The following is a 13,731-nucleotide window of genomic DNA, read 5'->3' as shown; positions in this document are numbered from 1 at the left end:
TTCCATCACCCGCTCCAGCTCTTGTGGTGGACATCTTCTTGCAACATGCGCGATCATCCGGAATGGCAAAAGGCCCAACGAGGCGAGCTCTATCATGCTTTTGTCCCCGAGCTCATCGCCGCCCGAGACCGATGCAAGCAAGCTTGTGACAAGTTGAATACCTCCCAGTCGCCCACGCGGCGCAGAGTCATCGAACTATGGAGAGAGTAGGTGAGCGAGAGATACGCCGCATGTGCACAAGTCTCTTGAGGCATGGTCTTATGTCTGCCTCACAGAATCACCAGCGACACTCGCCCCCTTCCACCGCCGCAGCGTTCTTTGGTAGAAGACGACAAGCTCTTCGAAAAGGAGCCCTGGATCTGCGGCCCAATTCACGCCGATTACGGCTTCAACATTATTCTGGGTCAAGGGGCGCAATTGAATTTCAACTCCACTTTCATTGACACTTGCCCCATCCGCATTGGAGCCCGCACCTTGGTCGGGCCGAATTGCAGCTTCTATTCCGGGACTCATCCTCTTGATCCGGCGCTCAGGAATGGTACCAACGGTCCTGAACTTGGGAAAGAGATCAACATTGGCGAAGACTGCTGGCTGGGAGGAAACGTTGTCGTCTTGCCCGGGGTTACGATAGGGCGAGGTAGCACCATTGGCGCCGGAAGTGTGGTGACAAAGGTAGCAAGCTCGAGGATTTCCTACTCTTGGACCGAGTCTCGTCTCTAACTCTTGGATAGGACATCCCTGCTTTCCATGTCGCGGCCGGCAATCCTGCCAGGATTTTGAGAAAGATCCAAACTACGATGGATCCGAGTCAAGCTGACTCTAGAGCGGTAAAGGAAGACGGGGAGCAGGGAGCGGAAGGCGTGATGTCTGCGCGATAGATATTCTACCGAAGTCTGATAAAGGCTGCTTCCACCATCTCCGGTTCTTATCCTGCATCGTATTTGCTGGATTCTGGGGACGGCGGTTTAGGTCTTCACCACAACTCGGTCCTTCGTGTCCGACATCATCCAAGCTTGGGCGAGGTCGAATATACATGCGTGGTTCTGGATCTTGCGCAAGACCTGCTGTTGCACCATCCTCTCTCGTTCTAAACAACCTGGTTTGTCAAACCATAAGACCAAATCTTTCATCCACTGGCCACTCAGGTCCATTTCTCATACTCCGGGAAGTAGCAGTTATGTATCCTTTCCGCATACGTGACGACACTGGGGAAGCTTTTCACGATCTTTTTTGACTCTGGAGCGCTAAACGGACTCAGTAGTTTCCTCGAGGCAACACGGACTCGGGATGCTCACCTGTCACTGACGAGCACAGAAACTATGAAACCGAACAAAGTCGCGTCGGCCTCAGTCGGTTGTTCTCCTCCCAACACCCAGGCAGGGGCATCGCTCCCCGGAGCCTGCCGCAGCCTGCTGTTGAGGACGCTGTCGATCGACTGCCAGATCTCCGACTTCAAACTTCGCACCTCTTCGCCAGTCAGTCGTCCCACTCCTTGACCGTGCAAAGTTTTCGTCACGCCTCGATAGATGAGAAGTCCAACAATCACACGGACTGGATACGGCATCGACCACAGAGCCTTTTCCCTCTGGATATAGAAGTTTTCGATCCATCGCTCGCGCATCTGGTAACAATGTCAATTCCTCTCTGTGGAAGACCAAAATGCTAAAACAGTACTCACGTGATAGAAATATAACTTGTCTTCCAGCAAGGCCCGAAGAGCAAGATCATTCAACTTCGATTGTTCCGGCAAGCTCCCATTCAGGTCTTGAATTCGGGCCATGCTCAAGAGCCTCTGGATGATGAATGTCGAGTCTCCCAAGAGGGAGGGCCCATTGTGACCCCCGTCCTGAAGAGGCCCGAGATCCACGTACGGAATTTTGCCCTTTGGGGCCACCTTGACTGACCCGGCTTCGACGTCGTAAGCCAGCCCAGCGTGTCGAAACCGGAATTCGACCTTTGTCACAAAGGGCGACCAGCTGTATACTCCCTTTTCAGGCCAGCCGCGGGCTAGGGTTAACTTGGACTTTTCGGTGGACATTCTCTTTCTTGCGACGTGGCTGAAAGGTGCGAGGTGCAGCTTATAGAAGAAACGCGAATTCGAATCCACGAACCAAACGTGGAGGTGAATAGAAGACGGATGTCGTCGTTGATATACACCACGCGGTCGAAACCAGTCGCAGCAACGCCAGAGCCAATCGGCTTCCACTTCCCCAGGCACCGACTCGGTTCGGAGCCACACTGAGCCGGCTCCCGATGTCACGGACTTCTTGGCAAGACGACCAGACGAAACGTCAACGGTCGCACTCATTCTCAGTTCCTCGCCTGCGGTGTTTCATGCATTGTCAGGACGACAGAAAGGAAACAGGATGGAGAGGATTGCGGCTTTTCGGGTGGGAGACGCCCTCTTTGGTGTAGGATGATATCCTCCTGCACAGAGCATCGTTACACCAGCAAGATTGCCGCAAAAGGATAGTCTCGAGTTCAATGAGAGTGGTCTTCTTTCATCCGCATGGTACAGCAGTAGTTTGACACGTGGGTGACATGGTCTGCCAAGGTGGGAGATCTCAGTTCCAGCCTGGATGACTTCCACGAAGAAAAAAAAGAAAACGACAATGACAAACTCCAAAGTCTCCTCCAGAACCAGAGTTCGAGCGAGCAAAAAACTTTTTCCTCGAGCGCATCCACATTATTTCGCGGTGCAATCAAGAGGGAAGTTAACCCTTTCCCGGCGTTGTCGCAACGGGGAGGTTTTTTGTTTTGCGAGTAACAATCATCCGAAGCACCCAATTGAGTGTGGAACCTACCTGTGACATTGCACAGCGTGAGAATCCCAGGGACCGGTTGGCTTCATCTGAATTGTTGACATAAAATGGGCTGCCAAAATATATAAAGGCGCGATTGTGAAGAGTTGGGACAAGGTCTAGCAGAAGGTTGTGTGAGTTGTGACCACAGTTGGTGATCTATCTTGGCAAGAGAAAATAGCTGTCTGGTTTACTTCGCTAAAGGCGGTGGGATGGAATGAGTCTGTCGAGTCAACCATTCGACCCTCGGCCTACTTCAGGTCTGCGATGCCCGCAGCAAGACTATCCTCCAGGCTCGTCCAGCCAGAAACGCCGAAGAACGATTTGATGAGGTCCTCTGCCCTCTTGCTCCCCTTGATATCGGTCAGGTCACGGCCTTCTTCCGATGGAGCTTTGGGGATTTTTGTGTTGTTTGGCCGCAGCTTGGTCAAGATGTTGATGACATCGGTCCAGTTGTAGGGGCCTGCAAACGCAAAGAGCCGTTCGTTCTGCACTGTTGGATCAAGCAACGCCGCAACGTGGACTCGAGCGTCATCCCGGACGTCGATATACCATTCTGGAAACAAATACGATTAGTGGCGGACTCGGAAGGGATGGTTCATGAGAATTGGGCACAGTTGGACTTGGACACTTACGCGGCGGGAGCACGTGAAGCATACGGTCATTCCCATCCAGAAGACCGCGGACCCAGCCCATTGTACTACCAAAGCTTTCTGGCAGCAAGATTCGGCCGAGCTGAAGGTGGTCTTGAAGTCAGCGCAAACACGTGTGGGAGGCGGAGACTGGATGATGGAATATCACACACATTCATGTTGGGCAAGACGCTGTTGACCGAGAAGCTCGGGGAATTCTCTTTCGCCCACTTCCAGAACTCGCGCTCCTGCAGCGTCTTCGAGGCGCCGTAGACCACGTACGGCTTCGCCTCTTCGGGCGTGTCTTTGCTGTACACGGCCTCCACGATCGAGTCATTCCACGTGTCTGCACATGAAACAGTTCAGCACTTCCCCTTTTTTGGAAGTGGAGGCGGGTGTCCTCAGCTTAGGGTGGTCTCGCTTACTTTGCTCGACAGTCATTTGCTTGTTCACTTCAGGGATCAATGCCGCCGTGGATGAGGATGTCAGCACGAAGCTCTTGACGGATTGCTGCGCCGCGGCGGCCTTGAGGAGATTGACAGTGCTGGCGATGACGCCGGGAATCACGGCGTCCGCGTCCGGGCTGAAAGAGACGTCTGTCGCCTGAGGAACCGGAGAAACAACGAGGGACTGGCTCAGCATGACTTCCACAACGCAACTGAGGGTGCTTTATCCCACCAGGAAAGAGAAATCGCACGGAATAACGTACCACATGCACCACACCCGCGACACCCCGGACAGCCTCGTCGAAGGCCGCATCGGCGTCCATGGCCGACACAATGGTCGTCTCGAACCTGCCCGTCCCATATCTCTCCTCGAAGAACTTGTCGAGCCAGGGCTTCTCGTTGCGCACCGTGCCGCGCACATTGTAGCCCTTCTCGAGGAGGAGATCGACGATGTGCGAAGCGATGAATCCATTTGCGCCGGTGACGAGGACCCAAGCGCCCTCTGGGATGCGGCGGTCCTCTTGTGCCATGATGATCTTTGTGTGCTTCTTCTATTCCAACCTCTTAGGATGTCCTCTCTTGGAGAGTTTAGAATTTCCAAAAGCTATTTCGGGCCTTTCCTCGGGCGCGGACAGTGATCGTTTCTCTACCTCGCCTTGTTCTTCCTTCTGTTTCACCCTGGCAGGACGAGACATCGGCGATGATGAATAGAATGCAAAGGCTTCATCACGGCGACCGGGGTGTTTCATCACGGCGAACGGGGTGTTTATTCCACCGTATACGCTTTGTTGATTTCTAAGATAATCTGCGAAGAGAACTGCCGCTTGCACCTAGCCGAGCGGCAGGATGGAAGTGGGACTTTTCGCGCGCGTCTATTCTGTCTCCCTGGCTGTCTGTCTATCTATCTAGCTATCCGTTTCCCCCGTCCAAGGGTCTGATTTGCCATCTAAAAGGGACTCGGACGGCCATTCGGCCGAATCGTCACTTTACCATTCGTGTTTGGTTCCAATCTATCTCTCTTCGAGAAAAGATGGGAATTATCATCTCCATTAACATCTCTGTGGAGAGGGGGCGGAAGGAGCTCTCTTGTTGGATGGTTCAGAGATTTCGCCATTCGTATTCTTGACTGCAAATGCATCCATACCTGTGGAAAGAACTAGCTGAGGCAGTCTCCTGAACAGCCAAGGGAGGTAGCGAGGCATTTCCTCCGGACCAGGCAGTATTATGCGTGCGAGCGTGTAGTCTCAAAGTCCTTGTGCACCGGATCACAGTGCTACAAGGATCCGCGCCGAGACTGTACAAACTGTACACCATATGGAGCCGGCGGTGGGAACCAGTGCCGTCTGATTTTGCGGGTGTAGAAAAAAGGCGGGACGGACCTGCTGTTGATAGCTCCTCTGGCTTACTATTGAAGTTGGAGACGATGTGGATTCCCCTCCCTCGCGATGATACATACATGGCGTCGGCGGTAAGTGGGTACAGTCATATACCGACTAGGGTAGGGTGTGTTTGTGGGCGGTATGTGGGCACATATGATTCAATAGCGAGCGGCGACTATGAGACGTTCAGATCACTCATCTAGCAACCCGCGCCATCCACACCCGATCAACATCAGCTGTACCAGGTATGGATCGGCTCGGCGGCGAGAGAAATTGTCAGCTACCGCTAAATACAACTTCTGGCTTACAAGGATGAAAAGCAGCGTGTTTGATCAGTCATCGTCCAAGTCGCAATATCTCTCAGAAACATCCTGGTGCTTTGCCGCTCTGGTCCCTGGCACAAGATTTCAAAGCACAGCATGCTTCGCACCGCAAACTGATACAGCTCCTTTCATCGGTGGCAAGCGTCTTCAGGCGAGCATCAGCAGCATGCCCACAACCGCCAGCGCCAGCGCCGTCGTCGCCAAAAGTCCCTGGCCCTCGACACCCCTCCCCACGCCCGCAGTCTGAGCCATAGACGGCGTGGCGGACGAGGTGGTGGATTCTGGAGGCAGGACAACCTCGGTACTGGTGGTTACCACCGGGATTGTGGGCGTCGCGGAGACCGTGCTGGAGATCGAGGTGGTGAGCACCACGGTCACGACTGTCGCGGGCGACGTGGTCGGAATGGGTGCTTCCGTGGTGGTCGGCGGCGGTGGCGGGCTCTCAGTCGTGGAGGGAACCAGCTGTGTGATCTGCGTGGTGCTGAGCTGCTCCGTCGTACTGGGCGATGGTGTCGGAGTGGTCGTGCCGGCGGCCCCAATCGTTGCAACAGACGCCACCGTGTTCCCTGCTGTCGCCTTGCAGTCGTCTGGACCGAGTGTCACCGACGACCCGTCCGTGTCGACCAAGACGGTGCACGAAGCGTCGCTGCAGCAGACGCCGTTGGAGCCGCAGAAGCCACAGGTCAGGCCGATTGCGCAGCCGCCTCCCGCGCTGTCGTCGCAGCAGACATCCCCCTGTGGCACGGCGCCTCCATTGGCACAGCAGACGTCGTTCGCACCGTTATAACAGCCGTCTGAATTTCCATGGCATTGTCAGCGGAGGGAGCCCGAGACAAGGGAAAAAAAAAACCTCCCATCAATCAACGAATGTGTTCATTCATACCGGGACAAGGCGTCGAGTCTGTTGGGTCGCAATCATCTCGCTTGACCAGGCCATCAAAGTGCAGGAAATCGCCCCGGAGTTGGCTGGAGTTTCGTATGCTGCGCGTGTACCTTTGATCGATCTCGATGGGGTAGAGAGGCTGGAAGTACGAAGCGAGAACGCCGGTGGATAAGAAGACAAGGAGCAGAAATGGTGACATTATGGTTCCCATATTCCCGAGCAGATATCAATGATCGGACAAATGTCAGTGCACCGACTTGAGAACAAACAAAAACCAAGTCCCGATTCTTCGTTCGAGTGCCTCGAGAAACCGGAAGTGGCTTGTCTCCCTCGAACCCTTTCCATGGACGGCGCGCCATATATGAGCGAAGCCCCTTTGCCGTGAGCCTCGATCTCCCACCGTGCTGGCACGAATGTACTCGCCTCCTTACCTGCGACGCGGGATGAACACGAGAGCTAAAGGCTCCGGCGAAGGTCGACCGGGGCCATTGACCTGACACATGCTCCACGATCCTCCAACGATGTCAAAGCCCAGCCTTGCGGCGCAGAAGCTTAAGAAGCTTTCACGAGCTTAGGAAGTCTTGTTTGCAGCCTTGGCGGCACGTTTTGCCAGACGAGGCGAGCGCATGGATCCAATCAACCCAAGACGGTAAACTTTGTTGCATTCAGCTCAGCCGCACGTGGTCCACGCAGTACGAGATTAGCCGAACAATCAACACATTCTAGACTCGAGAAGAAAGCTTTTCTTTTCGAAAAACTCCCGTCTCTCTTGGCGAGGATAATGGGTCTTCCCATATTATCGTAGGGCGCTGGCTAGGCTCGACCTCGGCTGGCCGAGATCTTGGACTGACGGTCTGTCGGGAAGTCGTAAAAGCAGCAGATCGAGGGTATAGAAGTGTTTGGAAGAGAGCATCTAGAACAGAGAGCAGTTCCTCCTAGAGGCAGATAAGCTATCCCCACGATGGGGGAAGGGGGTACGGGCCGGGGCTGTAGGAGCAGAGCTGGGTTGTCGCCGTACCGTGTATCACACGGCTCCAACCAGTCGCCTATCCCATCTCCTCGGTCGGTTCAGTGCAGCTCCACACAAGGGGTTGTAACCTTTGAGAGCCCCCTTGCCTCCAGACTGGCGTGGCCAAGGAGAGACAGCCTATTGCAAGGCGTCTTGAAATCAAACAGAAGAATAGATGTCAATCTTGTGGGGGCGAAGAGGGGTGTCGACTCGGGCACGTAGAAGGCAATGTTCGATGATTGAATACCTCAATCGAAGTATGTGATGGGAATAAAACCTCGCAAACTTGAGAAGAACAGCACAGGGTCATCCGCGTGCCATCTACATGGAAGAAGAGAGTGGTGATGAATGCACAATTCTGGAGAGAGCAGCTCGTTCGGGGAAATATTAATCCACCAGTTCTACATTGGGAATAGTTCGCTTTCTCTTGGTATCCGACGCCCACGTCGTAATATACAATCCATTAGAGCTGCCCAGCTTTTGTTCCCTTCTCTCCACGGCCCAGTCATCAGGCATCTATCTCCAAGACCACATGTTGACAATCAGCTTGGCCCGGAGCAACGCCACCTCCTACATCGTCCACCGTTCGACAAGGAGATCGAATCTCTCATTCGACCCTCGGAGTTTCGCCGCATCAAGCCGGAGTTGATCTGGATGGATCACCCAGTTCTCCATCTGGGCAAGCACGGCTCTTGCTTACTCTTCCAACTTCATCCCCTTATATAGCCAGATTGCTTGGCCCCATCCTTCCTTGTAACCGTATGTGCAGGGGTCTGGACTTAGAAGTCGAGTCCCATTCGTGGAATCCTTCCCGCCTCGTGTGAGACGCCGAGCACCTCTCTGAAATTGCGTCCACCAACTAGCTGTTTGGCCGATTCGCGACTTCAACGAGATGTCCATACTCAGTTAATGCCTCCACACACGCGTCATTCCTCAAGTGCTGACGTGGTCATGATATGCTATCCTAACTCACACTCACTCGAGAAGCTTTGGGGGTTTCCCATTACGGATCATTTTGTGGAGTCGTTTGTATAGGACCAGCCGATACGAGTCTGACATGGCCCCGGCGCGGGTGAAAATGTCGGTGAAAGGTGCTCCCACGCGCAGACGTCGCAAATGCTACAGGAGCTCCATGGATTCGAGGAGGTCTACCCGAGGGCAACTCTCCCGGCTTTTCGTGCTAAGAGGAGATGGTAGTGTCTATATCTAAGCTCAAATATGGAAAAGGTGCCCCCGATATGACTTTTGTTCCTCCACAGCCCCTCCATTCTCCGGTTCCCTCGTGGCAGTACTCTAGTTTTACATGAAGAGCCTGTCAAGCAATGGGATCTGCATCTGTCAGCCACCGCAGCCTCATTGGCCTGGCGGAGTCCATCGCATCCAGTGCGAAGACGATCGTTGATATCCTTGAAGGGCAGAGTCTTCCGCAACCCTCTTTCTTACCTGACAGTCCCATGAGACATTTTGAAGGCCCAGATCTCACGGAGCTGCAGGAAGCACGGATGAGCCTCATCACTTCCGCCTGGGCAATTGAGCAGCTGGCGGCCGGACCACAAGATTATATCTACTGGCAGGCGTACACGGTATGCTGTGAATGCTGAAAATGGCGTTTTATTCATCTCACTGCTAGTAGATCAAGCATGATCTCACTGTCCTCAGCGCGTTCGCCAGATTTGGCGTCTTCGACGCGGTGCCGACGGATGGAGATATCTCTTATGCGGACCTTGCACAAAAGGTCCCCATAACCGAAAGACAACTTCGCCGGCTATTTAGACATGCCATGACCAAGAATATATTCTTCGAACCCCGGCCGAACCACGTCGCCCATACTTCTCTCTCCATAGCGCCGGTCAAGAACCCGTCCTTAAAGCCGTGGATTCATCACAACCTTGGAGAAGTCCAACCTGCCAGTTCACGTTTGGCGGATGCTGTCGAAAAATATGGCGACTCGCAAGATCCGGCGGAAACTGCGTTCAACATGGCCTGGAACTTGGACCGCGGGAAAGGGCTGTTTGACTGGCTTGAGAATGACGGTGAAGGATCTGAGAAAGGTTGGCGCGCTCGTCTTTTTGCTCAGGCAATGCAAGCTATGGACGGTGGTGGCCACGACAGAAGATACACTCTTCAAGGATTCAATTGGGAGGGTCTAGGTGAAGCAACAGTCATCGACGTGAGTATTCGTGGGTCACAACTGTAGACCTCTGATCTGACCACCTGTGTAGGTTGGGGGCTCCAGCGGATTCATCTCAATGTCGCTGGCAGAGAAGTTTCCAGCCCTGCGATTCGTGGTCCAAGATCTGCCCGAGGTCGAGGATTCCTTTGACGCTCTCATTCCGACGAGTCTCAAATCGCGGATCACGTTCCAACCGTATGACTTTATGACACCCCAACCCCAGCACAACGCCGACGTCTTCCTTCTGCGCCATGTTCTCCATGATTGGTCCGATGCCATTGCCATCAAAATCCTACGGAACCTCATCAATGGTACATGTGGAACTATGAAGGACGGCGCGCGAATCATTGTCTCCGACAACGTCATGCCGCCGATAGGAGTCGCCCCTCCGCCATTGGAACGCCTAACCACAACAGCGGACCTGCAAATGTGGACGGTAATGAATGCGCTTGAGAGGGGGAAGGATGATTGGGTCGAGCTGTTCACGAGGGCGGATGAGAGATTGGAGACTGTGGCGTTCGTGAAACCCGAGGGTAGCTCAGATACGGTGATTGAGGTTGTCTTCCACGAAAAACAGACGTCCCTGTGAGAAGGAAACCCATTTGAGCCGCAGCATCAGGACGTCAAATGAACGCTAAATTGGCCCAAGCCAGGTCTAGATTCAGCATCCATTGGCGTGTTGTTTTCTGGGGAGACAAAGGATATGGCGGGCACGTGTCGCAGCAGAAATCATTCTTTGTGGTCAAGCCAAGTAAGGGCTTTCATGGCAATGAGCTCGAGTATTATGAGCAGCTGATGAGATCGAGAGAGGGAGGCAGGTGATGTGAGGCGATCAGATTGTACAAAGTCAGAGATGTGTGACAGGTATGACTGCCAAGTGACGAGGCTGTCCGCCTTGTTGAGGTTCAGCCTTGCGGTGGCTTCTTGGACCAAGGCTGAGGCTGCGAATTGACCAGAGAGCAAGCCTGTCACCTTCGATATTTATAACTTGTCGTGTCTCAATCTTCGGCTCATAGCCTTGTCCGACCTCCACCGAGCATCCCAAGTCACTGGGCGCCTTGTCACACAGCACGACTGTCACCAGCACATACCACTAAGAGCTGGACATCAGGATTGTTGAAGAGGCAGAAGGTGAAGAGGAGACTCGCATTGTTAGACAAAGCAACACGTCCAGCTGACACTTGAGCATGAAGCGTCTCTTCACTTGTTCCAGTGCCACGTGAACGACAAACATTGCCTGCGACTGCCTGCCTTGCCTCATCCAGCCTTCGCGACTACAAGTACTCGGCCATCCAGACGCGCCTGCTTCGCTCTCCTGATCGCTCGAAATCTCTTTGTTCTTCTCTGCCTCCTGCGAATCTCTCCATCTCTTCATCCTCGACCTGCACCGAGCCTCACCAGATCCTCGCCTCCTCTCCGCTGTGCATACTTCCGCAGTTGATCAAGTGTATCAGCATTGTTTACATCAACACTATCTTACATCCCTGATCACTCACCATGGCTGGTGACGGCGCTGTTCACCTTGCGGCCACGACCGATGTCGCCCGCATCGAAGCTCCCGTCACTTTGAGGGCTTACCTGATGTGCGCCTTTGCGGCTTTCGGAGGGATCTTCTTTGGGTATGATTCGGGTTACATCAATGGCGTCATGGCAATGAAGTTTTTCATTCATGAGTTCACTGGCAAGCCGTATCCGGGGACAGATGCCACGGCGGCAGAGAGGGCAGCGTTTGTCATTCCTTCATGGCGCCAGTCCCTGATCGTGTCAATCCTGTCTTGCGGGACCTTCTTCGGTGCAAGTAGGTCGGTTCAAATCACTGTCCTCAAGCCATACTGACTCCCTCTTTTCAGTCATTGCCGGTGACCTCGCTGACTTCATTGGACGCCGAACCACCATCATTGCCGGTTGCGTCGTGTTCTGTCTCGGTGCCGCCCTCCAGACTGCTGCAACGGCTTACGGTCTTCTCATCGCCGGTCGTCTCATAGCTGGTTTTGGTGTTGGTTTTGTGTCAGCAATAATCATACTGTACATGTCGGAAATCTCCCCCCGCAAGGTCCGGTAAGTCTCCCTGGAGGCCCAGTCTAGTGTTGTTCAAGTATCCCATTCTGACAAACCATATAGTGGTGCTCTTGTGTCTGGCTACCAGTTCTGCATCACCCTCGGTCTCTTGTTGGCCTCGTGCGTTGTCTACGGCACGGAAAATTTCACCGACTCCAGCTCATATCGAATCCCAATTGCTCTTCAGATGCTCTGGGCCATCATACTGGCCGTGGGACTGTTTACCTTGCCCGAATCTCCACGCTATTTTGTCAAACGCGGCAACCTTGACAAAGCAACCCACGCCCTTGCCAGACTGCGAGGCCAGCCTCGCGGATCGGAGCTGATCCAACAGGAACTGGCGGAGATCGTGGCAAATCACGAGTATGAGCTCCGAGTCATCCCCCAGGGGAGTTACTTCGCGAGCTGGGCGAACTGCTTTAAAGGCAGTCTGTTCAAACCGAGCTCTAACCTGCGTCGGACGATTTTGGGTACTTCTTTGCAGATGATGCAGCAGTGGACAGGAGTCAACTTCATCTTTTACTTGTAAGTCGGTTTGAGCAATCCGCGCATTCCTTGCAAAGATCTTACCACAAAGCTTTGTCGATTGTATCGCGCTAACAGTAGACTTAGCGGCACCACTTTCTTCACCCAGCTTGGAACGATTCAGAACCCCTTCTTGATCTCTCTGATCACGACCCTCGTGAACGTCTGTTCGACGCCGTTGTCTTTCTGGATCATCGAGCGGTTTGGTCGTCGTTCCATCATGATCTGGGGTGCTCTCGGTATGGTGGTGTGCCAGTTTATCGTCGCAATCGCTGGAACTACCAACGGTCACAATCCGCAGACAGTCAAAGCCGAGATTGCATTCATCTGCATTTACATCTTCTTTTTCGCAACCACTTGGGGCCCCGGTGCATGGGTCGTGATCGGAGAGGTCTTTCCACTCCCAATCCGGTCTCGTGGAGTTGGGCTGTCTACCGCCTCAAACTGGCTCTGGAACTGTGTAAGTATAGGCCCCGTTTCTGATTATGGTCAACCATTAACCCGATTTACGCTGCAGATCATTGCCGTCATCACACCGTTCATGGTTGGATCCGACAAAGGCAACCTCGGGCCCAAGGTTTTCTTCATCTGGGGTTCTCTGTGTGCATGTTGCCTTGTGTACGCCTATTTCCTCATCCCTGAGACCAAGGGCCTTACACTTGAACAAGTCGACCGTATGCTAGAAGAGACAACTCCGCGGACCTCATCGGGGTGGACACCAAAGACCACGTATGCCGCGGAAATGGGGGTTACTGAAGCTGGGGAACTCAAGTCAGAGGTTGTCTAAGGCATCCAGAACAAGAATTCGGCGGTTTGAGGAGCATGCGAACACTGGGTGAGGGTGTTACCGCCATAGCGACTCAGGATCAGAAGGAAACTGGTGCAAAAACCTGAGAAGGGACTATGGACAAGTCGGCAAAACCCCGGCTGCGACATACCACCAGACAGTGAGACGGCTGCTCTTGGCTGATGGGCTTGGGCTGGCGGGTGTTGTTAAATTCCACGTTGGTGAGTGCACAGTGCGCAGTACCCAATCTCTAGTACCAGGTACTACTACCCAGAAGATAGTCAAATAACAGCAGAAGCTGTGAAATTCATGCCCTTTTCAAAAAAAAACAAAAAAAAAAGAGTCTTTCTGAGAGTGCAACTTGCTTCAAGTCGACACAAGAGGACCATTTGGGTCACTAGCACAACAACCAGTCCATCATCGCTAGCCGAACCACAATCTACAGAAGTTCGCTGATGAAGGACTATCACTGAATTTGACCGTTGCTGGTGTTGTGCCAATTTTCAATATCCTGCCGGTGGTCAAACTTGAAAGCTCTTCCTCGCGCATCCAACGATTGTGGTCTCACTGCTGTGTCCTTTGCAGCCTCTCAATTGAGCATGACCCCCTACTCATCTTCGCCCAACGTTCAAGCCACCAGACGTCAGTCTCAATTCAAGAGTCGAACGAGTTCCTCTACCACAGTAGCCTTTCGTCATTCATCAAGCTTCCAAGG

At 53.4% G+C, this 13,731-nt stretch overlaps 3 protein-coding genes across 3 annotated transcripts; 1 reads left to right on the top strand and 2 right to left on the bottom strand.

Moving 5' to 3' along the window:
• The first annotated feature begins 16 nt into the window (after positions 1 to 16).
• Positions 17 to 1,142, top strand: PV07_10426 (uncharacterized protein). The gene is made up of 2 exons (XM_016397756.1): positions 17 to 672; positions 732 to 1,142. Exons 1-2 carry the CDS (start codon positions 253 to 255, stop codon positions 876 to 878), a joined length of 567 nt encoding a protein of 188 aa, XP_016244947.1. The 5' UTR covers positions 17 to 252; the 3' UTR covers positions 879 to 1,142.
• On the bottom strand, positions 823 to 2,116 carry PV07_10425 (uncharacterized protein). The gene is made up of 3 exons (XM_016397755.1): positions 1,679 to 2,116; positions 1,296 to 1,621; positions 823 to 1,244 (listed from the first exon to the last, which is right to left on the bottom strand). Exons 1-3 carry the CDS (start codon positions 2,036 to 2,038, stop codon positions 1,142 to 1,144), a joined length of 789 nt encoding a protein of 262 aa, XP_016244946.1. The 5' UTR covers positions 2,039 to 2,116; the 3' UTR covers positions 823 to 1,141.
• Positions 2,117 to 3,052: 936 nt separating this feature from the next.
• Positions 3,053 to 4,409, bottom strand: PV07_10424 (uncharacterized protein; the record flags this gene model as incomplete). Its single annotated transcript, XM_016397754.1, has 5 exons — positions 3,053 to 3,357; positions 3,437 to 3,536; positions 3,607 to 3,779; positions 3,859 to 4,036; positions 4,143 to 4,409. 5 exons carry the CDS (start codon positions 4,407 to 4,409, stop codon positions 3,053 to 3,055), a joined length of 1,023 nt encoding a protein of 340 aa, XP_016244945.1.
• Positions 4,410 to 13,731: the final 9,322 nt, after the last annotated feature.

This window comes from Cladophialophora immunda (genome assembly GCF_000835495.1).
Source record: "Cladophialophora immunda strain CBS 83496 unplaced genomic scaffold supercont1.6, whole genome shotgun sequence".
Classification (NCBI taxonomy): Eukaryota; Fungi; Ascomycota; class Eurotiomycetes; order Chaetothyriales; family Herpotrichiellaceae; genus Cladophialophora; species Cladophialophora immunda.
This window is presented reverse-complemented; position numbering and strand designations above follow the sequence as displayed.

Coding starts and splice junctions, on each gene's coding strand:
- PV07_10426 (XM_016397756.1), top strand. CDS start 253: ATGGTCTTATGTCTGCCTCACAGAATCACCAGCGACACTCGCCCCCTT. Junction 673..731: donor CCGGAAGTGTGGTGACAAAG/GTAGCAAGCTCG, acceptor ACTCTTGGATAG/GACATCCCTGCTTTCCATGT.
- PV07_10425 (XM_016397755.1), bottom strand. CDS start 2,038: ATGTCCACCGAAAAGTCCAAGTTAACCCTAGCCCGCGGCTGGCCTGAA. Junction 1,622..1,678: donor ACAAGTTATATTTCTATCAC/GTGAGTACTGTT, acceptor CATTGTTACCAG/ATGCGCGAGCGATGGATCGA. Junction 1,245..1,295: donor TCTGTGCTCGTCAGTGACAG/GTGAGCATCCCG, acceptor GAGTCCGTTTAG/CGCTCCAGAGTCAAAAAAGA.